Consider the following 26962-nt stretch of genomic DNA (forward strand, 5'->3'; position numbering starts at 1 on the left):
CGCGCGTTTACACGAGCATTCGCGCATAGTGTGTTTGATCGATTTCAAATTGTGAAGACCATTTCCCCCCTTCAAAAATATATATGTCTCTATATATGCATTTGTGAACTGTTATTTACGATATTTGTAATCATTTTTGTTTAATCACTTTATTTCGACTTTTTTTGCTAATTATGTTTTCGCTCGAACTTCGTTAAAATCTTAACTGTACCCCGAACAACGACCGAAGTTGTAGGAAGAAATTCGCCTATTTTACCGATCTAGGTATCGCCCTTTTTCAAATTTTAATATCGACTCGAAATAATTTAAAAAGACAAATTACAATAAAACGGTTTATTATCTAACTATCAGAAATTTCCCAACATGCCAAGGAAGAGAGGAAGGAGCAATTAAATAATTAAAATTATAAAGGATTTAAAAATATATATATAAATGGGGAATATCGCGCTTTTGACAATCGCTGCAAGTGTGTGGGCTAAATTTGGAGAATCCGTGCTTCTCGCATGGACAACTGTATGTGGCCAGCTCACGCGTCGGAAAACCTTCCGAATTATTCGTGTACGCACCAGACGAAAAAACAAAAAATATCGTGTATCCACGAGCACTCCAATAAATAAATAGAATTGAAACGACACTTTGAAATGTTTTCCCGATGAAAACGAATAATAATAATATATTTCAATAAAAATGATAAAATGAAAATTTAATTTTATTATAACGAGTTTGCTTGAATTTCATCTCTTCTGAGATCGCAGCAATGCGCGACGGGTAAGCTAGTAGTTAATAAAATTTAAAAATATTATGACAAAATTTCACATTACAATAAATTATTTTCTACAGTTCATGAAGATTATATAATAATTTTTACTTTATAGTGATTATTTTTCATTTAGATATTTAATTACACTTTGTAATTACTTTTTTTCCACTATTTATAATTTTTCATTTGCTAAGTGATCATTGATGGCTTGTGATAAGCACTATATAACTGCATCCCCCAAAGAAAACTAAAATCACAAAATAATGTCTTGATTTTTATTATACAGTAATACCTCAAACTTACGCGATAGGTGGGACCAAGCGATAACCGTGTAAGTCAAATTTGCATAAGTCGGGGTATAATTTTGCAATTTGTGTAAAATTCAAGTCGGATGTATGTAAGCTAATAAATGTTCTCGTTAATCTTATCTCGTGTTTTGATTCGTTCACGGTCACAAGAAATCACCACATAGAGTCTCTCAAGTCTCCGTAGATATAACAAACACAGAAATAAATAACACAAAATAAATTGTAGCTGTCTGTCAATTCTGCACGATACGTCCGAACATGTAAGTTGAACAATAGTGTGGGGGGAGTGAGTAATTAAGAGTTGCATGGCGCTCAAACAAAAGACAAATCGACAAGATTTGAAAATCGCATAACTCCGGGTTCATGTAAGTCGGGGTAGAATAAGTCAAGGTATTACTGTATAATATTAATTTTAATTGTGTATAATAATTTATATTATTGTTTTTTATGAAAACCAGCACTGATCAAAACAATGTATGAAAAAAAGACTTTATTAGGGTGGTTGTGTTTTATATATCTTTTTGTAAAAGCATATAACGACCAGTCCATCTCCCTCACCTCCCACTCAGAGAATAGTCTTGCTTGTTTGACCATTACATCTCATGATTTAATGAAATGCTTGAGATAGTGCTGCACTGTTTAACAATGCTGTCACAAACAGTGTGGCTGCATGGCAGGAATTAGTTATTGAGTCAGATCAGGGTTGTAGAATACTCTGTTACCTAGAGAGCCAAAAGTCACCACTGTGATATGATTTGATGTCACTTATGAAATGATATCAGTTGACATTAATTAACATTATGTATTCGGAATTTAAAAGTATGCGAACATTCCAAGATCATTTATTAACACTTTACATCATTTTCACTATTTAACACTCTCTTCTATAAAGTAAATAGATGCAAAGGACTTGCTGTTTGTTAGCATTTTTTTTATTATGTTAAAAAATTATTATTAATTTTTTGATAAAAATAGAAATACTGTATTACTAATTTCCAAGGAAAGTAAAATTAATTTAGTTGTAAAGAAGTCAGGTATAAAAAAACAGAGCAATACATAATATATTCTTTCTATATTTCTACTAATATCAGTAGTTTGAATATGTGAAAGATAAATAGTAAAAAAGTTGAAACTGTTTAAAAAATACATTGCATTCAGTTTCAATTTTGAAAATATTATGTTAATTTTAAACTTTATTATTATTAAACTTTTTTTGTGAAACATAATTTTATTTATTTAAATTGTTAATCAAAACAGAGATATAAACTGTTGAGACTGGCAGTTTTTATTTATAGTGTAATAATAGAACTTTAAAAAAAATGCTGATTATAAAAGTATTCTTGGATAATTATTTGAGTTGACCAAGTTTCTTCAAGAACTGTAATCATGGAACAAGTAAACTAAATGATACATTAATAAATATTTTTCTTTTTCTTTAGGAGATTCAAACAACAGTTATTGAAGAAGAAGCAAACCTTCAAGATGTAAACTGCACTGCTGAACAACTACTACAGAGTGAAGATGGAGCAATTTGGGTTTCAGATATGGAAAAGAAACTACATAATTTAAATGAACGTTGGTCAAATGTTACTTCTTTAATTGAGGAAATTCAAGGAAAATTAGAGACTACAATTTTCCAGTTGAAACAATTACAGGTTATACAGTATTTTTATTAAAAAATTTATTTACTTATAAGAAATGAAGTAAAGAATGAACATTTGAATATTATATGTTAAATTAAGATTATAAATTGTTTAATCTCATTGATATAATAATTATAAGAAATAAAGCAGATTACAAGATAGAATAAAAATCAATAAGTGGCATCTATATATATAAGAATTAATGTAATAAAGTAAATTATATAAATGAAGCCATTTTCTTTAGGAAGTCAAATTTATTTATTACAACCAAAATGTTTTCAACCTGTTTCAGGTCATCATCATGTTAATATCACAAATTTTTGAGAACAGAATGTTTGTTATGAAGTTAATATAAATTGAATATTAATATTTATTATGTTTCACTTTATGTTAACTGTTTAATGCACATTTTGTTTTGAAAAATTTGTGATTTTGAGTTGAATATGACCAAAATTAAATTGAAAACATTTTGATTGTAATAAATAAATTTTACTTTATTTATGTAGTTTGAAAGATTGTGCTAATTTACACAATTTATTTAAAATTATTTGTATAATGTTTTAATACAGGAAGAAATGGATGGATTGTCAAGTTGGATGGAAGAAGTTACTGTATTTTTAAATGCAGAGGATGCTGCTCTTGGTAATATTGAAACATTACAAGCACAATTGGAACAGAGCACTGTTAGTATATAATATTGTTTTATCATCATATATTGAATTTTGATAATATATATTTTAAATAATTTATTTTATTAAATTAACAAATGTAATGAACAGATATAATAATTAATTAATTTTAAAATAATTATTATATTTTTTATTCTCCCATTTATAAATACAGTGGGTGATCGGTTAACGAGCATAATCTGTTCCAATACTTTGTTTGCTATTTGAATTGTTCATTAACTGATTATCAATTTACCATAGGTTTTAATGGGAATTTAATTAATTCATTCTGGAGACCTCCAAAAATAAAAAATATATACTTTTTTACTACGTTTATTTATATGTAATAATAAAAATACATACATACACAGTCTTGCATTTTTATTAGTCATGTTTTTTCCGTTTGAAAGGGTTAAAGAATCTGTCTAATGTTGATTGCTTTTCTCTCTTCTTCAGGATTTTTCAGAAGTAATTAAATTAATTAATAGCATTGTAATTGTAGAAATCCTCAAGCCTCAATCTGGTTTGGATGACATTCTAAGACTGTTGTTCTGACATCCTCCCACTTCTTCAAAAGATCTTTAATAGCAGATATCAGCATTAATCCTCTTTTTCAGAAGAAAACATATCTCGCCGAGTTTCTTGGTGTTATTCTGTCATCAGATTCGTTTCAGGTTCCATTATGAACTCTTCGATGTTCTTTATTTCTCAGATGTGATTTTTGTTACTCCTTTAGCTGCTTGAGTCTTCTTGATTATACAGTATCTTTCTTCAATAAGATTGAACTGTGGCCTACTGTAGACCTGTTCATGCCATACTGCCCAGCAATATTAGGCATATTCTGCCCACTCTCTACCTTTGCTATTATACTCTCACCTTTCAAAAAGAAAAACAGACGCAAAACTTAATGAGTGCCTACTCGGCAGTCTCGCGAATACAAACAAGAATTGTTTCTGTCAGAAAAATAAAAGGCTGGAATTTCAAGGGAGAGTTTCAAAGTTTGGAGGAATACTATCCAATCGATATATACCGAGTTGAGTGTCGATGTCAATGTCTCCTGCATTCCAAAAAGTTTTGAATTGTTGCTCGAAGACAAAGGAAGACTAATTGATATTCATTATTTTACGTTTCTTCTTCTGTGTTTGTTCTGTGGGGTGTTCATTATCTGATCATGTGTTTGTTGTCCAAACATAAAAATCTTTTGCAAAAGTGTTCGTTAACCAATCACCCACTGTATATGTAAACAATGTATTTTACACTATATTGCATTACAAACTATAACTATATAAATAATTCCTAAGTTGCAGTTTAACAATGCAGTTTTAACTTTATGTATTTAATGGCTAACTTATGTTCTACAGGGGTTGCCCTGGAAAATTTTTAAAAAATTATCACCCATTTTGGCAGGTTTAAATTTTTTCACCACTTCAAATTATTTATTGCCATCAGTTTTACTTACTAATTAATGCAGGTGCTGGTAACTTTATCAGTTTAGAGTCTGCAAAGTAAAAATAACATGTTAAGCCATCACTTAGATATAGGAATCATTTTTGAATTATTTTTTAATAAATAATTTTGAATAACACATTTGATCACATGTTTAAATAGTATTTCACAAGTTCTGCCATTTCAAAATTTTTATGCTTTAGTCTACTGAAAAAAGATCAAAAATGAAAAAAATGTCACCCCAAAAAATTCCCCAAATTTTCTGTCAGCCAATAGAAAAATCTCCAATCTGGAAATGATGGGCAGCATTACATGAAAAGTGCCTTCAGTTCTCAATGTTCCTTCCTGCTTTTCTGCATGATTTCATGACATTTGTAGGTATATGGTGCATGGGATTCCTATTGTACATACTGCTGTTGAATTTCAATTTTAATGTTTGAATTATAAATTTTTGAAATTAAATAATTTCAAAATGTATTCCATTTTAGAATATGTAGCTACTCTTATTTCAATAGATGAAGATGTCTTCAAGAAAGCCAAAATGGCTTGAGGAATAAACATTTTTTTTTTGTTTCCTTAAGTAAACAGTATACTGATATGTTTTGATATGTTTATGATACTGAATTTAATGGAATTTGATAATATTAGCAGATATAAATCTACCACATATTTTAATTATGTGCTGTTTTGTTATCTAATTTTATGATTAATATTTAGAAGTTTGATTATTAATGTCATTTTTTTTGTTAGAGTTTATAACTAATGTTATTTTTGTATTATGATAGTGTAATTGTTACTAGATGAATTAATTTCGGGTGGAAAATTGTTTTAAATTTATATCAATTTAAAATCATTTTAAATTGACTTATGAATTTTTCTAATAAGTAATATATGTCAAATACTTTTGTGATTTGTATATTTGTATGATTGATTGATTTAAAGTTTAGAAATATTTATAAATATAAATCTATAAGTAATTTTACATTAGAAGTTACATTAGAAGTTTAGAGATGATGGTAATGTTATTAAGGACTATTTTCAAGAAATATGATAACTGATAACTATTTGATCATAAGACTGGTTAATGCTAATTTACTTTTTGAACTTAAAAATATTATTATAAATATTATAAATAAGATAAAAAAAATAAAAACTCATAATTTTGTTATCAAAAAAACAAACATTATATTCTGAAATAAATACATTTCTATAGGCTTTACAAGATGATATCAAAACACTGCAACCAAATTTGGATAGCATTAATTCATCTGGGAAAGAATTATTGAAAAATGCAGAAACAGAGTATGGAACTAAATTAAGAAAGCAGCTTTCTGAGTTGAATTGCAATTGGGAAAAGGTAATAAAAATTAATAATATTTTTTATATTTTAATATAAATATTTAAAAATGAAAGAAAAATAAAAAGTAATAAAGAATATTTAATTTTTTGATTTAAGATGAACTTAATGAAGATTTCTTTGAACTTAAGATTACTATTAAGTTATTAATAGTAATCTTAATCCTAAATCTTAAATCTTAAGTTTATCTCTTTAAATAGACTAAAATTTTAAATATTAATTGCAAAAGTTAAAACAGTATTTTTTATATTTTGATATTTTGATATTTTTTATTTATATTTTTTATATATTGAAATGACAGTTATATAAAAATTGTAGTTTTATAATATAATTAAGTATAAAAATTACACAAAAAAAGGAAAAGTAAAAATGATTAAAATTAATAAAATTAGAAAACTATAAAAATTTAATATTTTACTAGTAGTCTATTTGGTTAAAACAGTTTTTTTTGTGCTTTATATTGTTTTTAATCTACATTGTTAAGTTTAATTTAAAAAGTGAATATAATTATTATCTTAAATTATTTTATATTTTAACTACACAAATAATTTAAAATTTTATAAGTTTAATTTGAAATTAAACTAAATTTTTTCTCATTTATAAATCATGGTATAATCCTATGTATACATCATTTAATTCAGGAACTATTAGTGTCTAAATACATAATATGGAACTATTGTAGTTCTGAAAATAATAAATAGACTCTAATAATATACATTTATATCCTTTTATTTAAAACTATTTTCTTTAAACTATAGAAGAAATAATATATATATATAAAATTTATGAAAATTATAATTAAAATAATAAATTTTGTTAATTTATTTGAAATGTTTAATATAGATAGTAAAGCTGGCACATGAAAAAAATCAGACTTTACAAGATGCATTAAACAGAAGTCAAAATATACTTATAAGAATTAAAGAATTTTCTGAATGGGTTATTAATGCAGAAAAAGAGCTCCATCAAGATTCAGTGGTAAAGACTTCAATTGAATTGCAGCAAAAAGTTAAAAAGTTGCAGGTTATTATTTTTTTATATTATTGTAAAAGAAATTACTTAAATTTTAGAAAAATAATAGCTGTAATAGTAATTCTATTACATTGATATAAATTAATACATTTTTAAAAACATTATATAATTTATTTTAAATGTAACATTATTACAACTTAGATAAATAATTATAACTTTTAGTGAAATATTAAATTTTGAAGATCATTAAATTAGAATTCGGTTAATTCATTTAATATGATATGCATATATAGATTACACGAAGATATGTCATTAACACTTGGTAAGATGAGTCTACTTATGATCCAGTTTTACAAAATTCACTCATTAGCTTGAATAGTTATAATTAATTAATTCGAGAGGGGCGCTTCTGTTTGCCGAAGCTGCTGGCGCGTTTTACTACTCACTTCAAATACAGGTAAAGAATGTATCCTGTCAAATAATTTTACGTTAAATTTTTTGTTGGTGCTGTGTGGTAATATTATTAATGTTGGAAAATTTATCAATATAATTAATATGCAACGTTCGCCAATTAAAAGAGGAAGACCACCATGTCAAAAGGCAAAATCAACTAGCAGAAAGGAATCTGCTTCGACCACAAATATCAGTTTAACCTCAGATTACAATGTGTACGTCAAAAGAACTTCTCCTGAACCACTCTCTGTAAATGCAGGTTTGAACCCTGAAACATCACTTCTAAGTTCATAGATATCAGGTGAGCCATTCGATTTTTTATCATCATCACCAGGAAAATTGGAAGATTTGTCTGAAATGTCGAGTTTGACACTATGGAATAAAATTTCCGAATTAATTAATGTTTCTAACACGAGAATATTAAATCAAATGATTACTATTAGAGAAGATTTGGACCAGATTCGTAATAGTATCCAAGAAACTAAGGATCAGAATCAAAAAATGAATAGCCAAATAATTAATCTTGAACATCAAATTGCTTATTTGAAAATAGAAAATGAAAGTATACAATATCGTATGGATAATATGGTTAATGTGCAACATCGTAATAATATAATGTTTTATAGATATCCTAGTAAAACCTGTCCTACCAAGTTAGAAGTGTTTAATCTTATTAAGGAATCATTTGAATTACATGAAGTTACTATGGATGATTTAATAGCGATTATTCCAATAACTAAATCACAGTATCCAACAATTAAATTAATTATTAAAAATTCTCAAATAAGAGATCATATTTATTCGAGTTTTATAAAGATGAAACAGCAAAATCTATCGAACCTATGGAAAGAAACTCAAATTTCACAGGACCTCACTAAAAGATCTAGATTAAGACGAAAACAATTAATTCCTTTTTTAAGCGAATTAAGGAAAGCAGGTAAATATCCTAAACTCCGAGGTGATACTATACTGTTGGGCAATAATTCTTTGACGTATAGCTATGTGTTGGAGGAGCTGGTATACTTGGATTCTTTTACTCTGTTTACTACTTCCGAAAATACTCCGCAATGACATAATATTAATTTAAATACTCCTATCCAAGACTCACGCTTTGTGGAGATTCAAATTTTAAGTTCCTTGCTTGCTGCATATAATAATAATGAAAGTTTATTCGATATTGCATACAATTAAAAAGTCTCCCATTTTGAAAAAATGGAAGAAATTATATATTCCCAAAAAAGAAATAATTACATCATTGTTTATTTATTGATTAATAAATTAGAAATAAATAACCTGATTTATAAAATTTTGGTTAAAATTTTGTTATATGTATTTCCCGAGCAACAGCAAATACTTTTTGAAGTATTATGTATATACGAAATTTTTGAGAAATTCTATTCTTTTTGATATTATGACTGGAGATTTAAATGCTCGTATTGCACAGTTTATGGTTTTGCTATATAAAGGATTGAACGTTATAATTTAAAACATTTGTGAATCCAAAGATGTTAAACAGAATAAAATGGGTTATGACTTTCTAAAATTAACAACTCAAGCTTAACTATATATTTTTAATGGCAGAATTGAAAAGGTCTATCCTTCTGAATTTATTTAAGCATTTACTTCGGGAAGCTCTACTATTGATCTGTTTAAATGTTCAATATTTTTAGTGGATTTGTGTTTGGAAATTCAGGTGTTAAATTGTGATTTATCAGTCCAATTTCCTGTTAGTTCGTACTTTGAATTGAAAGTTTCGTATCATATTGATTGTGTTATACCGAAGTATCAGATAATTGACTATTAATATCAACGATATTAAGTCTTCTGAAGAACTGGATTTATCAATTCGTAAATTTAATATGAATACAGCTCCTGGAATGGATATAATTACCACTAAATTTATTATCTTTTTTCGCCAGCGGGTAGGCAAGTTCATCTTGATTTCTACAACCATTTTTATAAAATATTTATTATTTTTTCACTGAGTGTACAAAGTCTGTTGAAGCGCAATGTAAATTGCGCTTCAACAGACTTTTAATTAAGTTTCTTTTAATTTCTTCTAAATTAAAAGAAACTTATGATTTAAATTAATAAGAAAATTCAGAACCAATCAAGAAATAATTCTGTTGTGTAAGATGTATAATATTCATAACTTTTTTGTTCATATTTTAAAGATTTTGAAATATGATAGTGTAGAATGAATGATTGGTATGTTATGTTAATTAAGTTTTATGTAATAGGATATTTAAAATATGTTTAAATGAGTATTATTGTATTCTTATAATTCACTAAAGCCAAACCCCTGTAACAAGACTTTTCTTATTACAATAAAGCATTTGTAATAATAATAATAATAATAATAATTAATTAATTCAATTATTTCAGTTTTAATCCAGAACATTTTATAGAATTTTTAGAAAAAATATTGTGTATTCCAGTCTTAATTATAATTTTTTTTTTTTGGAGTAAAGTTCAGCTCTCTTTAAACTCTTTCTATTCCTCTCTACAACAGAAGTTTATACTGAGATTCAAGAAACTTACAAAAGAACTTCATCATATATAGAAAGATTATATAATTTCAATAATTTTATAGAAATCTTTAAAGTTCCCATAGCATTATTGAATATAAAAAGTATGATTTGATATATGAAGATGTATTAAAGGTGTCTGAGTTACTAAATGTAAATATTAACGAGAACCAATTGTATGATGAAATAAATAGTATTAAAGATATATTATCAAATTTAAGAGAATCAACAGAGACTACAGAAAAATTATGAGTAAACATTTTTAAGACATGTCCTGATATTTTATCTAGAAAGACAATTGTAAGTAAGGCATTATATGAGCCTGTGAGTAATGCATGTGTTGAAAGAATATTTTTATTGGTATAGTCACTGCAGAGAGATGATAGAAAATGATAGGAATGAAACTGCTCCCCAAAGTAGTAAAATTGAACTTGCTATTTGAGTTTTGATATGTCCTGTGAAGCTTTCTTCTTATACTTACAAGAAGAACAAATGAACCTAATAAAGAAAATCTGTACACAGGAAAAGTATAATTTTAAAAAATAAAAAATAATAAAATTAGTTTCTTATTATTATTTACATACGACAATATCACAAGTTTATATATGTATATAATAATTTTGTTTATTGCCTAATTTGAATTTTGTTTTTTTATCATATCTCTGAGTCAGCTGGGATTAAGAGTTGGCAACTCTAAATTCACACTGCACTCAAAAGATGCAATTGATTATAAGAATCTTTGTTTTGAGGACTAAGTAGCTTTTATGCTCTATTTGAAACTTTTGAATACTTTATTGAATTTTTACATTGTATTTTGAATGCTTGAAATTATATCATAAAGAATCTTAATCTGATAAATTGCAATTTTTTTATTGAAGATACTCTTTGAACATTCAAGAAAATTTTTCTTCAAATGTCATGCTCATTGTAGATGAATAGTCTGAAAATGTTTACTGATCAAGAATACACAACACTAAAATCCATATTAGTGCTATTTATAATATTAAAAGAAAAATATTTTAAAAATGTTAAATATTGATAGATGATGATAAAATTTGGTTAAATTTAACAATTTAAGAAATCATGTTCTTATGAATTTACACTTTGTTTACATAAGAAAGATAAATGCATTTTTAAAATATATTTATACAATAAATTTTGGTAATGAATCACTTTGCATAGTTTACTATTTAGATACTTCTAATGTAAAAATATTTATTATGTTTATATGTATTTTCAGAATTTTAAAGAAAAACTGGAAACAAAAAATTCCATTTATCAGCAATTATCTGATGTTGTTGAAAGTATTTCAAAATCATCAACTAATAATTCAGAAGAAATGATTGCAGAATTTTCAAATTTAAAAAAGAAGTGGAATGATATAATGAAAAAAGCTCAGGAATTTTATCAAAAATATAAACAAGCATCATCTAAATATGCAGAATTTCATAGTATGTAACAAATTTATTAATTTTTAAAAATTTATGTACTATATATTTATACAGCTTTTTAAAAATATTTTCATGTTAATAACTGTTGTTGTTTTTACTTTTGAATTTAATATAAATTGATTGATTATATATAATAGTATGCACATATTTTGTAAGCATATTTGTATATTTTACATTCATTATATTTAAAGAAAACAATTTAACAAAACATTTTAAATTTATTATTTTAATTAGTTATGATCAGGTATGAAATATTTAGCTGTTAGTATTTATTATTATATTTCATTTGATGTATTTACAGAAAATGATTCTTTTGATACTGTTGACTTCATTATTAACATTAAGAAATATTAAGCTGCTAATAAAGTTCAAGGAGGCATCATTTATTCTGATTAAAGTTTTTTGGGATGATTTACATCTTATCATCAGATTGAAATCTTATAAATATTTTTTTCACACGAATATATATCATATTTCTATATATTAACATATATATCATACTGATTGATAAATTTTGTAATACTGTAAATGATTGATACATTTTTAGTTTATTATACTAAGATAAGTATTACAGATGTACAGTTGTAACTAGTATCATTTGAATGACAACTCTGAAAGTTTTACACAGTAAAAGATGTTCAATGTGAGTTCCATCTTTGGCCCAACAAATGTCAATCTTTAATCTGGCTCATTCCATACTCTTTTCAACATTTTGCAGCATATCCAGACAATTAATTTCATTGACAGTGCTCTACAATCTCTTCACTCATATCTTCGTATCAGTGCTTGAGAAACAGTCTTCTGAAGACCCGCTGAACACTGATGCATAAATTTGTGTTTGCTTACTTAATCATGCTAAAGTTTTTCTGTGATAGATGCAATTTCTGAAAGTAGCAAATTCTGGTGTAGGATAGATAATATGGTGATACACTGTAGTTTTGAAATCTCTGAGTTACCTGTTATTTATGAGTATACTTTATAGTTTTCTATTTTATTCCTGAAAGTGTATCAATCATTTACAGACACCCTGGGTGTAAATAATATATGTAAATCATCTCAAGTAATATGTAATCAGAATAAATGGTTTTTGTTAATAAATGAACTTTATTAGCAGTTTTGTTTCTTAATAAAAAAATGGTTTTGAAAATGAATTGGAATTAATTTTAAAAATTTGATTTTTACTTGCAAATATGTTTACATTAAAAAAAATGAGATTAAAAGATGTAATAAACTATATCTGTTCTGATTCTGAATTTATGAATTTTTTGGTACGAAAGAATTCTTGGAATGAAAAATGATTAAGATAAAATTTTATGCCAAATATCTAGAAAATAAAAATAGTTTTTATTTTGAATAATTTGTCACTCTTCAAAATTGTCACAATGTAATAATATATTGTGTAAATAATATAAAATATGAATAATTAATATTATTAAAACTTTAACTTTTAAAAACCAGATCTAATGATGACAGAAAGAGATTGGTTAGAAAGATTAGAAAAGAAATTGAAACGATCTCCTGAATCTGCTGCTGATGCAGAAGAAATGTCCGAAAATTTAGATGTTAGTGCACTTTTTCAAAATTTTTTTAGATTTCAAAATATATTAATATCTGTAAAGCACATATTAATATTTATTTTATTATAAAATTTATTATTTATAGGATTTGGAGAATTATTTAAGACATCATCCACCAGATAGGATACCAAGAATTCAAAATCTTGGTCAGTTTCTGATAGATCAAAGTATTATGACTGATTACATTAAAGAAGAGCTTCAAAAAGTCAATCATAAATGGAAAGAACTAACTTTAAGGGTAAAAATAGAAATTAATTTTATTAATAATTAAAATAAATAATTGTTCTTAGTAAAAGAAATTATTTTTATTAAAAACAAATAATTTTAAATTATTTGTTTTTAATAAAAATAATTTCTTTTACTTTAATAATTACTTTTACTTTAATAATAATAAAAAAATAATTATATTGATGTGATTAAAAACAAATAATTTAAAATTATTTGTTTTTAATCACATCAATATAAATTATTAAAAAAGAAGTATATAATTATAATGCTAATAGGATATATTTTTTATTTTACTTACTTGTTAAACAGACTTTATCATTACCTTTAAATTTTTTAGACTTTAAAAGATATCATGTTTTAAAATTTACAATACAAATAATATTAACTTAAAAAGTAACAATGTGTGATTGCTAAAAGTAGAAAAACAAATTTAATATTGTCAGTTTGATTTAAACTTGAAAAAATGAGTTAAATGTGTGCATGCATTTGAAACTTTTAAATACTTATGGTATTATAGTTTACATTTTCAACATTTTTTTGTGGTAATAGTAATTGAAAATTTATATTTCTTGTGCAGAAGTAATAATATAGTTCCATATTTTTGAAATTTTTAATATAGAAATATTAATTAAAGGAATGTTTATATACAGGGTCATTACAATTAAAGTTCCACTTTGAAATGGCCATAAAAGGAAAACTACTGGACAGAATGTTATCAAACTTGGTAATACTATAAAGGATGTCATGGGATTTTATTTCCCATGGAAAAAAAAAGTTCAAAAACTCACCACCAATGGGAAATGGCACTGTCTGCAATATTGTTAAACAAAATAAGACATGAAGACATCATTGAAAATGTTTTTTAATCGGTTTTAAAACATGTTACAGAGCATGTTCAATGTGGTGTCCACCATTTTTGATAAGCAAGTTACATCACATTACTGTGTTCTCAACAGTAGTTCTTAGCATATCACTTTCTTCCTGCCGTAAGCTATAGTGATTTTGCGTAACCCCACAAACAGTTTTGTTTTAAAACCAATTAAAAACATTTTCAACGATGTCTTCATGTCTTATTTCGTTTAACAGTATTGGAGACAGCGCCATTTTTCATTGGTGGTGAGTTTTTGAACTTTTTTTTTCCATGGGAAATAAAATCCCATGACATCCTGTATAGTATTACCAAGTTTGATGATATTCTGTCCAGTAGTTTTCCTTTTATGGCCATTTCAAAGTGGAACTTTAATTATAAACACCCTGTATATATATTATACAGGATGATCTGTTTGGGATATAAAAGTTGTCATAATAAGCAAATTAGTTGTATGAGGTTCAAATTTTGCCACAACAGCAAGATAAGGCAAAAGTTTCATTGGGTAATTTTTTCACAGACAAAATGAAAATGATGCTTTGCTCTCCATGGAGTTGACTCTGCTACAAACAACATTGTATGTTCACAGTGTATACAAGTGCTCTGAGTACATTTTCACATAATGTCAATATGTCAATCTGTTGTATGACATTATGTGAAAATGTACTCACTTTAAAGAATCAACTTTAAGAACAACAATCATACACTTTCTTGGGTTACACATTAATGCAATGAAAACATGTCCTTTTTTTTTCTCAGGATCATGCTTACGACTATTGGAGCTTCATGATTGATTTCATTTCTTCAAATGTGCAATACCAACACATTATGCAGTTGTACTTAGGCACCTTTCTGAAACCATGAACATGACAAAACTCATGTTTAACATTCTCCCTTAAGCTTTGCATACCAAATGACACTTAATGCATTGTTCCATGATCAGTACTATTTTCATTTTAGTCATATGACAAAACTACCCATGAAACTCCCACCTTATCTCACCACTTGGCAGAATTTGAACTTCTTATAACTAATTTGTTTATTATGACCCAACTTTCAAATTATCCTCACCAAAACAGAATCACTCTCTTCACTCTGTATATTAGTGCCCTAATATGTAGTGTTTCTGGCAAGAACAAAGTTTTCAGATTATTAGATGTGAAAAAGTAAGATTGTTATATACATCTAATAATCAAGTCTTTCTAACCTGTGTATTATTATCATCTGTGGCTAAAATAGTCAATATTGTGCTTTTTCTTTGAGATATTAATTAATTAAGGTACTACAACCAAAATACTGCCATTTATAATGGGTGTTCAATAAATAACCAGCCAAATGCAACAGCATAAAATAGAAACAATTTAAAATAAAATAAACAAACACCTTTCTCTATTCCAGCACAATGTTTACAGCCTTAAAAAACATTTTTGACCATTTTAAGTGATCTTCCTCAGTTCAAATTCGAACCACGTTGTGCTGGAATAGAGAAAGGTGTTTATTTTATTTATTTAATTCCAGTAAGCATTTATTTATTTAGAAAGAATTTATTTCAACAATAATTGCCCTGATTGTTACTGTCCCATTGTGATACTAGCCAAGTTATGCTCTGGAAGAAGAATATAGCAGGATACTGGTGGAGCCAATGTTGGACAGCATCTTGCACTTCAGTGTCTGAGGAAAATTGTCTGCCTTTAAGTGTCCTTTTGAGTTCCCCAAAAGCATGGAAGTTGTAGGGTGACAGGTCAGGACTATAGGGAGGATGCTCAAATACCTCCCAATGAAACTGCTGTAGCAGGTTCTTTGTCATGTTGGCTGTGTGAGGATGTGCATTCTCATGCAGCAAGATGACCCCATTCTTGAGTTTTCCTGGATGCCTGTGTTGAATTTGTGTGTACAGTGGGTGATCGGTTAACGAACATAATCCGTTCCCAGGCTTTGTTCGCTATCCGAATTGTTTGTTAACTGATTATCGATTTACCATAGGTTTTAATGGAAATTTAATTAATTTGTTCTGGAGACTCCCCAAAATAAAAAATATATACTTTCTTACTACGTTTATTTATATATAATAATAAAAATACATACGTACACAGTCTTGTGTTTTTATTAGTCATGTTTTTTCAGTTTGAAAGGGTTAAAGAATCTGTTTAATGTCAACTGCTTTTCTCTCTTCTTCAGGATTTTTCATAAGTAATTAATAGCATTGCAATTGTAGAAATCCTTAAGCCTCAACCTGGTTTGGATGCCATTCTAAGACCGTTGTTCTGACATCCTCACACTTCTTCAAAGGATCTTTAATAACAGATATCGGCATTAACCCTTTTTTTCAGAAGAAAACATATCTCACCGAGTTTCTTGGTGTTCTTCATTCAAGAGTTCATGGCATTCTTCTGTCGTCAGATCCGTTTCAGGTTCCATTATGAACTCTTCGATGTTCTATATTTCTCAGATGTGATTTTTGTTACTTGTTTAGCTGCTTGAGTCTTCTTGATTATACAGTATTTTTCTTAAAAAAATGAACTGCAGCCTACTGTAGACTTATAACGCCATACTGCCCAGCAACATTAGGCATCTTCTGCCAACTCTTTACCTTTGCTATTATATTCTCACCTTACAAAAAAAAACAGACGCAAAACTTAATGAGTGCCTATCCGACAGTCTCACGAATACATAAAAGAATTATTTTCTCATAAAAATAAAAGGCTGGAATTATAAGGGAGAGTTTTAAAGTTCAGAGGAATACTATCCGATCAGTATATACCGGCTTGAGCGTAGATTTCGACGTCTCCCACACTCCGAAAAGTTTCGAATTGTTGCCCGAAGACAAGGAAAGTCCAATCGGTATTCGTTAATTTACGTCGCTTCTTCTTGTGTTTGTTCTGTGGGGTGTTCATTATACGATCATGTGTTCGTTGTCCGAACATAAAAATCTTTCGCAAAAGTGTTCGTTATCCGATTTGTTCGTTGTCCGATCTGTTCGTTAACCGATCACCCACTGTATAATGTGTGTAAGGTGTTGCAGTAGGATGTTGCATTGATGGTGCTGCCATATTGCATAAACTGAACAAGTAGAGGCCCCTGATGGTCAAAAAACAGGATGAGCATTACCTTCCCTGCCAATGGTCACACATCCTTGCTCTTTTTGGTTGAAGATGAATATGGTGTTTCTACTGCATGCTGTAGCTACTGCATCAGATAGCAGTAGAAACACCATGCATACTGCATGGTGTTTCTACTGCTATCTGATGCTTCAGCTTCAGATCATAATGGAAACATCATGTCTCACTCCCATCACACTGCGATGAAGAAAACCATTACCATGTGAAGCAAAATGCATCAGATGTTCCAATGATAAGCTCATCCGATTGCTGGTCTGTTCTTCAGTGAGTGAATGTGGCACCCACTGTGCATACACCTTCCTGAAATGCAACATTTTTTGCACAACACTGTGCACAGTACAATGGACATTCAGGTCTACTGCAGCTGCAATGTACAGCTGTCATGGACCATTATCCATCTGTTTGCTATTACCAAGTTTTCCACCATTTGCACATTCTGCATTATGGCTGCATGCTGCGAACATCCTGGTCATTGGTCATCCTTCCCAAAATTTTTTTGGCCCACACAGGCTTAGGGTATACCATACACCTGATGTATTTGCCAATGAATTGCAGTGGGTCCTCAATTTTTTACAACAATGAACCTGATTTTTCCACATTGTTCAACTTTGGAGGCTTCCATTGCCCAACAAAATCACTTGAACAAATGACTGAGGCTATGGATGTTTGCCTTATATGGGGTGTCATTTGCATGCAAATTTTTTGCTTAGAGCTGTGCTCATTGGCTGGTTATTTATTGAACACTCCTTATATTTATTTATGTCTTAATAAAATCACTGCCACAGTTTATTTATGTGAGATACATTAATTTTTTTATAAGGTTAAGAATCCCAATTTTTGTAATACCATGACACAGTGGCGTACGGTAGTGGGGCGGCAGGGGTGGCCTGCCCTGGCGGCAGTTTTAGGGGATGGCAAAATTTCACAATAAATAATAATAATAATATCTTGTAAAAATTTGAACCATTTTATTTGATATTTTTGTCACACCTACGATTCGGACTGATTGAAATGAGCATGGAATAGTGTTACCACTTGTTTGGTTTTCACCCGGACAGTCCTGGAATTGACTCACTGTCTGGATGAACTGTTAATTTTGTCTGGGAATATCATGCACAACCTGTCAACTTTTTTTTTTGCTTGTACGATTCATATTCATGCACGTCTCCAATGTCCAATAGAGCTGTAGTTGTTTTTTCTAATGTAGTTGTTACTCCTACCCAAGTCTCCCTAGTCCCTAACTGTAACTGATTTAGAACCGGCATGCACTGCACGTTATTCTTTGCATTGCAAAATGACATTACGCATGCGTCAGGAACTTCTGTTCGAACAAACCTCACCTGCCGTCCGGGTCAGCGATTTTAAAAAGGTGGCAACACTAGCACGGAATTTTTCATTACTCATTCTGTGACGAAACTGAATTTTAGTCTTTTAAATTGAGATACCTAAATAAGGAGATGGCAAAATTTTCCTTTGCCTTAGGTGGCTGACACCCACACTATGCCACTACCATGACATCATAAGAATACAAGCGAAGCTTGAAATTTTAAATCTTTTGTTCTAATTGACGTTTGAAATTATGTTAAACCTGAGGAAGCTTAAAATAAAAACATTTTTAAAAATTAAAATGAAAAAAAATTTAAGATTTTCAGAATTTGATCTTTATATTTGATATGGGTATTTAATCATCACTTCCAGAAATATTTTAAATCTTTGTTTAAAGAGTTTTTATTTGATTTTTTTCTGATTTTTAAAGGTTTATTAAAATAATAATAAAATATAAAATGTTTAGGGCCATGAACGTCAACAAGTTTTAGAAAACAGTATTGTTCAAGCACAACAGTGTGAAAGGAAAATTTTAAATCTTCAAGGATGGATTTCTCATATTGATACTGTACTTCAGAATCGTTTAGATAATGATATTTCAGCTCAAGATGTTCCAGAAGAAGTTTCTGTAAGTATTTGATTTTATTGTAAACTTTTGTAATGCTATCATGTTTAAGTATCAATGCAATAAAAACAGTTAATTTTTTAAGGAAACCAAATAATTTTTTTAATTCAAGAAATGTTTTTGGGCCTATTGAAGGGACCAGCTTTAGAATTATAACCATATTTTAGAATACATTTTAAGAAGAAATTTTAAATTTTATAATTACCCACCTAAGAAAGTTGTTTATAATGTAATATAATGTTATTGTGATTGAAGTTATTAATTAATCACATGCATTCTTTGTCAGTCTTATTTTTCTTATTTAGTTCCCTATTTAAAAAAACATGCATTCCTTATCAGTCTTTAATTCATTAGATTGAATTTCTGAATTTTTAACTCTGATCTCTGTTTTTCAAATTATACTTTCAATTAACAACCTTTCTCAAAATGTAAAACTTTGTATATTAAAACCATTTGCCCAATAATCTTCTCATTATAAGTATTTATCGAGTTAGAGTTCTATTTTAGAGGTCTATCACTGAAATATCAGTGTTAGCTTCTGGGTTTGATGATTTAGAAAAGAAATTATTCAACTTATTAGTCTTATTTACAAAAATTGATGAATCTTAACCAAAATAGTAGTAAAGTCAGTTATTAAGTAATAATTAGAAACTGAAAGCTGAATGTTTCTAAAAACAGTTTTAGAACAGCTCAACTCAAGTCTCCTAATAGTAGCAGATTCTGCACCAGCAACCTCATTATTTGAGACTTGTATATCTTGATCTTCCTTGACACTTATTGTGAGAATTCGGACGCTAGTATAAATTTTCTCACTAATGCGTCACATTCAAAGGTGACTTTCATTGTCCGAAGAGGGACCCCCTCTCACCAGGGATTCATGTTAAAGTTGGACGCTGTTGTTAAGTATATATCGGTATACGTCGACTTCTTACTAAATTGTACGTGTTAGTCGACCACCTCTTTTCCTTTTGTGACGCGAGCACAATTGCAGCGCAAAATTCTAGAATATGCGTGTAGGTCAACCACTTCTTTTCTTTTTTTTTCTTTTTGACGCGAACGCGAATGTGACGCGGAATTAGTGTAAGAGACAATTAGGATATTTAATAGAGAGTGGTGTTATAACTGTGTTATAATACTATTCGGAGAGAGACGTTGAGGGAGAGAGATCAGGGGTCTAAAGAAGAGACTAATTCGCCCTTGAAACGAATGCTTCAGTTCAGTGACTGAAGAAGGAAGTCAACGAAAACTACAGTGCTTCTGGTAATGCTGAGATAGACCCCGCTAATTGTCGGAATCATCGAAGGATATTGTTAAGATGTTTTAAACAAATTAATACTTATTAAAAAATGAAATGGAGAACAACCTGGTATGGAGCAACCTACTTGTTGTTGCTGGAATTGTTTACAACGGTCAGTTCTGCCTTCGGCCGGATGAGGAACATCATCTTGGTTCTAATAATGTAAAAGGAAAAATCACACTAAAACCTGTACGATTTTTAGAAAAGTGGGGGATAGTGTGAGAATTCAGACGCTAGTATAAATTTTCACACTAATGCGTCACATTCAAAGGTGGTTTTCATCGTCCAAAGAGGGACCCCCTCTCGCCAGGGGATCACTTGGTTATAAGGTGACTGCATCGTTTAAATAAATATCCAATTGGCTGCAGCAAACATGTGATGCTAATCCAGAAGGTCATCGGTGAGAGTAAAACAAATCCTGTGATCCCCATAAGTCCGAGTGACCTGACAAGAAATGACCAAAAAAGGCAATGAGTTTTTCTACAGCAGGGGAGACGGTAATAAATCTGGAGAGATGTCAAATTACGTCAACGAAATCCCAGATTTTTTCCCACAAGAAGTGAGTATAAAAGGGGGACAAATTTGCTCCTCCAGGCGGCTAGCCAAGGAGCTAACGCCGAAGCAACCCCTCTGGACAGCTGAGGAAGACCTCTATATTGTCATCAAAGACCTCTACCCCATCCATCGCTGCCTATCGCCATCCAAGGGAACTCCGATTGGAAACCAAAGGAAACTTCAATTGGAACATCAGTGATTGATCCCAGTGCGTCCTACCAATGCTCTATACGAGGAGATTGCATCCTACGAGGTAAACCCTAGCCAGAATTTTGTCTCTCTCCCCAATGCATCCCTCTTAGAGAGGTCTCTCTCGATCTTTAGCTTTAGGTTAGGCTAGAATATAGGATAGATTTTTATTTGTATTACGTGTGAGTTATATTTATTATCTTTGATATGTATAATCTCTTATTCGTTTATTAAATGTGTTAGTATTATTCAACCCGTGTAGTTATCTGGACACCTTGTCACGACCTCACGACCCCTCCCCACTCATTTTCCAAAGCCATTCCTGACAACGAAGCCGGTAAGTGGGGAGAAGTGCACTACTCTACCCCCTCAGTTCACACTTATTCCTCTAAGCTACTCTTGAAAATGATATTAATTTTGTTTGAATTAGCATTCTGTTCTCCTTGGTTGAATTCATTCTTCAATACGTTATTGGTGGATGACCCCTTTTCTATGGAGATCTCTGCAAAGGTCAGGGATTGATTTCTATATCTGATGTAAATAACTATAGTAATAACTGTATAATTCTGAAATTATCCTTTTTACAACTGTAGAATATAGTTATCATTAATTATACAACTTTTTTCAGCATACTCACACAGCAAAAATAATGTCAAACTACACTTTGAATAAAGCATCCCCTATTGTTCTGGTACTTTGAAACCGTGCTAGTAGTTATTAGTAGTAATTCAATTTAATAGGGGATAGTAATTGAATTAATATCCCCTATTGTTATTATTATTGAATATGATTACCTAAATTCAGACATATATTTATAAATTACAAAAACTTAATGAATTAACAAAAGAATATGATGTAATAAACTATTGATTATTCACATAATTTTTGTTATAATTTTCTTGTATTAAAAGATAGGTATATTGAAATTATTGTTTAATTGTTATTTCAGCAATTACAAATAGAGTTTGCTGATAAGGAAAATGATATTAAAGATTTGAATGAACATATCAAACATTATGAGACACAGGGTCGTACAGAAGCAGCGTCACGTTTAGAAGAACAACTTACTCTTATTAAGGTATATTTAAAGTGATTTACTTTTTTAAGATTTTATTATGGTGATGTTCATTAACTCTGTGAATTAATTAATTGTAAATAAATTTAATATACTAAATGAAGATTAAATTAAATTAAAAGCAAGATATTGTAGAGTTTCAATATTTTTTATCCTATGATTAAATAATTTTTTATTGAATCATTCTGTTATTTATTTATTGTTTAAAATCTAACCAAATTCTATAATTGTGCAATTAAGTTTCTTATTGATATGACAAAAAGTTTTTAATTTCTTGCAGCTTTAATATTATACATTACATTACAGTCTTTAAGATTAAGATGTATGCATTACATATTACTATATAATGTAACTAAGTATTTATAAATTTTAAAAAAGAATGCAGTAGGGGTCAGAATAGTCAATGACTTCATTGATATTGGGATCATAATTTAATGTTATCTTTTACAATCTAGAAAATTTACAAATTCTGAGGTCAAATCAAAATTCAAGATACATCAGCAGAAAATGAAGAATGATTAGAACAAAAAATACTAGATTTAATATTCTGCATTATAATTTCTGATAAAACAACAGAAAAGAGAGATCCAATAAACATGACTTTTGTCTTAAAGTAAATTTCATTTCAAAAACAAAAATAGTTTAAAAAAAGACAACCAAGAGCTAACATGCTTGTTTATATAGCTATTTATATTTTAAGTGCTATTGTGGTTGGTCATATATACATTGCATGTATGGTTTGTATGTTTTAGAATTACCAACTGTTTGGCATTGTTTGGTTGAAGAAGTCTTTACAGCATTAAACTATGCCATCAAATCAAACCAAAATATTAAACATTAATAATTTTAATTGTTGCTTACTCACAGTATGATAGTTCCAATTGCTGACATTTCTGATTTCAGTTACATGCTATCCACTGTTAAAGGTGGTATACCAAAAACCAATAGGCAAACAACAATAGATGAATTGCCATTAATTAATGATAATGATCATATGTAATAAATTTTCAAGTTGTACATGTTTTAATTGTTTGTCAATAAAACCAGAAAGTTAGTCTTATTTACTTATCCTGCTTAATGGTATCAATCAGTTATTATCATCATATTATATACTGAGATTAGTGAATTCTTCTGTAAAGTAGGTCCTCACCACACCTTATCAATTTAAACAAAATATTAAACAACTAAAAGTTTTATGTTAGATTATCTTCAGCTTCATATATACCAACTCTAAAATCATTTATTGCAGTAAAAATTTCTTTATTCAAATGTTTTCAATCATCTTAAACAAGCTTCTTCAGGAAAAAATTACATTTAAAAGAACAAATGTCTAACAATTTTTCTTGAATGTATTTGATTTACAAAATGCATTTGATGGAATAAATTTTTAATTTTGAAAGATCATATTGATAATAAATAAATAAAATACATAGGTAGATAAATATATACAACTAATAATAATTAAAAATCATTCAGTATTGCTATGCAGCAATGCTTTCCACACTCCCAATATTATGTTAACATCCTTGAAATTAATTGTCTCTTCTTCAATGTAACTTATATAAAATATGCAGAACTTGGCACATTTAAAAGGTTACATTGAAGGAGCAGGCAATTAATGTAAAGGACACTAATTTAATACCAAGAGCATGTAAAGTATTGCTGCATAGTAGTACTGAATGACATTTGAAATATTATTATTTGTATATCTTTATTTACTTATGCATTATGTTTTATGTATTTATTTATTGAATTATTCATTTATTTATTTATTATTGATATAAGCTTTCAAAATCAAAAATTTTTTCTATCAAATGCATTTTGTAAATCAAATACATTCAAGAAAAATTATTAGGAATTTGTTTTTTTAGAATGTAATTTTTCCTTAAGAAGATTGTTTAAGATGATTGAAAACGTTTGAGTAAAGAAACCTTTACTGCATTACATGGTTTTAGAGTTGGTATTTGTACAAATGCAGTTCCTATAGTATTAAGTTCAGCTTTATAGTTTTTATTTAGATTTCAACAGTTTTATTTATCTATACTAATATTATAAAGAGGTAATGTTTGTAAGTTTATATGTAGGTAATCTCCGAAATTATTCATCCGATTTCAAAAATTCTTTTACCAATATTTAGAATGGAACTTCAGGGTGGACATAGGCTGTATATTATTCTGTTAAACATTCATATAAATTAAAAGATATCATCTAGGGTTAAGGCTTTTATGTCCAACAGATGGCGCTATGAGTACGACGACCTAAGTTTGCTTTTCTGTGAGGCATTATGCTTTTCTATGAGGATGAACTAAAGCAGATCATCTTCTATCTATCTGTATAAATAAAAATGTAATGTTTGTTTGTTCCTACCGATTCCTTTGAAATTTTGACACAATGCTGCATTTGAATAAGCATGTGTTTTTATATAATATACGTGTCAAAATTCCCCCCACGGGGGGGGGGAGATAGACAGGATTAAGGCTTACTGTAAAAAACTCTGCTTCTATTTATACTATTTTAGATGCAATTTTTTGCATTTTTGATTTTAATAGGGTGCGTTTTAATAGGTTTGATTTGCGTTTTAATAGGGTGCATCAAGAGAATGTTCACTAAGAAGGGATTTTTCGAAAAATTCCCCCCACGGGAATTTTTATACATTTATAATAGATACATTTTGAGCCACAACAATGCATGGCGGGATCTGCTAGTTTTTCATAAAGTTATTAATCAAAAATTATATACTTTAAAAAATATAGAATTATTGAACATTTATTATTTTACTGTTTTGTGATGATTTTTATTTATAATTATTTTCATATAGGAACAATATGAAGAAATTTTATCACAGTTTAAAAGATTTCAAAAACCATCAGATTTTGATTCTAAGTTAAGTAGAGTAATAAAAATGCTTGATGAAATAGAGCAAGGATTGCATATCATGGAAGTAACTTGTCATGAATCTGCTGCCATTCAAGATCAGTTGGAACAATGTATGGTAAGCAATATGTTTATTGTTTAATATTTTAGATAAATAATATATAATATTAGTATTTTAATACAACTTTAAATAGATATCATGAGAGACTATGTAATCTGTTAATTTGAACAGATGTTATGTAGTTATGATATTAAAGTTTTTTTTTTATATAGCACTTTTATAAACTACTTAGTGATATAAAAATGGAAGTAGAATTATCTATTCATCAAGGACGACAAATCGTAGAAAAGAATCAAACTGATAATCCAAAAGAATTGAATCAGAAGTTAGATCATTTGAAAAGTCATTATAATCAGCTTGGAGCAAAGGTATATTTATATTTATATATATATTAATTTTGAATATTATTATCATTAATTGTTTTATATAGAATTTTAATTGTATTAAAAAAAAAAGAGGGACAAATTGGTGTATTTATTTTATTTTAATGTGTAATATGTGAAATATTCTGTTATAATCTCTTAACGAAGGTATAACTTTTAAAGTCAATTTTTAATAATAAATATGACATGAATTACAAAATTTGTTTCTACCTTGTGCTCAATTTTAATATTCAACAGTTAAAAGTAAAAAATTTATTTAGTTTTATTCTTTTTAATTTATAGGTAACAGAAAATAAATCCAAATTAGAAACTGCTCTACAAACCAGTAAGAAGCTTGAAACAGAAATTACAGAATTAGAAGAGTTACTAGATTCAATAGAAAGTGAATTATTAAATGAGAAAAGAAAAAAAAATTGCCCAGTTGACAAAAATATTATAAAGGTAAAGAAAAAATATAATTGTGCTCATTATTATTTATTAACTTCTTAGTTGAAAATATTGCTCATGAAAAACAATAAAATAAAAATATTCAATTCAATTCAATTCAAGTTTATTAACATAATTTGGAAAAAAATTCCAGTTACAAGGGGTGCATTGAGTTACAAATATTAGTAAATATATAATATCTTCCGACAATAAATAATTATTATGTAAGTTTCTTCTACTCTTAAATTTAATCAATCTATTATAATATTAAACATAAATTAGAACACCAACAAAATTAAATATATATATCATTCATTAAGGCTCTCCACCATTTTAATATATTTAATAATGAACTGATAAATTCTGATAATCATAGTTGGACCCATCTGAAATATTTTTTGATAAAATTCTTGCATAGATTTAATGGCTGACAAGGTAGAAATACCAATCTGTTCTCTAAGTTTGGAACAACCTTTGCACAAACTAATTATATGATATACAGAAATTTGGTCATTACATAGCTTACACATAGACGAATCATGGCCGAGTGGCCGAGTGGTTTGTGATTGCGGGCGCTCTGGATTTTCTAGTGTTTTACAGTGGATTTTCTGTGTCATAGTGGATAATTTATATATCGTTGGATTTGTTAAAGTGTAAGGATTACAGTGATGTTTTTTTATTGAGCGTGGCTCAAATTTTTGGAGAGCAGTGAACGTTTGAACTCACGGATTATTGGGGTCTGGTCATCCGGAACTCGGTGGCCGATCCACTGG

The 26962-nt window shown here is 28.5% G+C and overlaps 1 protein-coding gene across 1 annotated transcript in view; it reads left to right on the plus strand.

Annotated features, from left to right (window-relative positions):
* The window catches only part of LOC111628643 (utrophin-like), a gene marked incomplete at its 3' end in the record, with an annotated part of 219893 nt that extends 193695 nt beyond the window's left edge, over nucleotides 1–26198 (plus strand). The window contains exons 23-34 of the mRNA XM_023372474.1: nucleotides 2508–2723; nucleotides 3281–3394; nucleotides 6039–6182; nucleotides 7026–7205; nucleotides 11376–11586; nucleotides 13045–13148; nucleotides 13249–13401; nucleotides 19171–19332; nucleotides 22320–22448; nucleotides 25264–25437; nucleotides 25593–25748; nucleotides 26046–26198. Of these exons, the coding sequence (XP_023228242.1) occupies nucleotides 2508–2723; nucleotides 3281–3394; nucleotides 6039–6182; nucleotides 7026–7205; nucleotides 11376–11586; nucleotides 13045–13148; nucleotides 13249–13401; nucleotides 19171–19332; nucleotides 22320–22448; nucleotides 25264–25437; nucleotides 25593–25748; nucleotides 26046–26198 (1896 nt within the window). The remainder of the gene's footprint in view (nucleotides 1–2507; nucleotides 2724–3280; nucleotides 3395–6038; nucleotides 6183–7025; nucleotides 7206–11375; nucleotides 11587–13044; nucleotides 13149–13248; nucleotides 13402–19170; nucleotides 19333–22319; nucleotides 22449–25263; nucleotides 25438–25592; nucleotides 25749–26045) is intronic.
* Between the last annotated feature and the right edge of the window lie 764 nt (nucleotides 26199–26962).

This window comes from Centruroides sculpturatus, unplaced genomic scaffold (assembly GCF_000671375.1).
Source record: "Centruroides sculpturatus isolate CEXI.00-Female unplaced genomic scaffold, Cexi_2.0 scaffold419, whole genome shotgun sequence".
Classification (NCBI taxonomy): Eukaryota; Metazoa; Arthropoda; class Arachnida; order Scorpiones; family Buthidae; genus Centruroides; species Centruroides sculpturatus.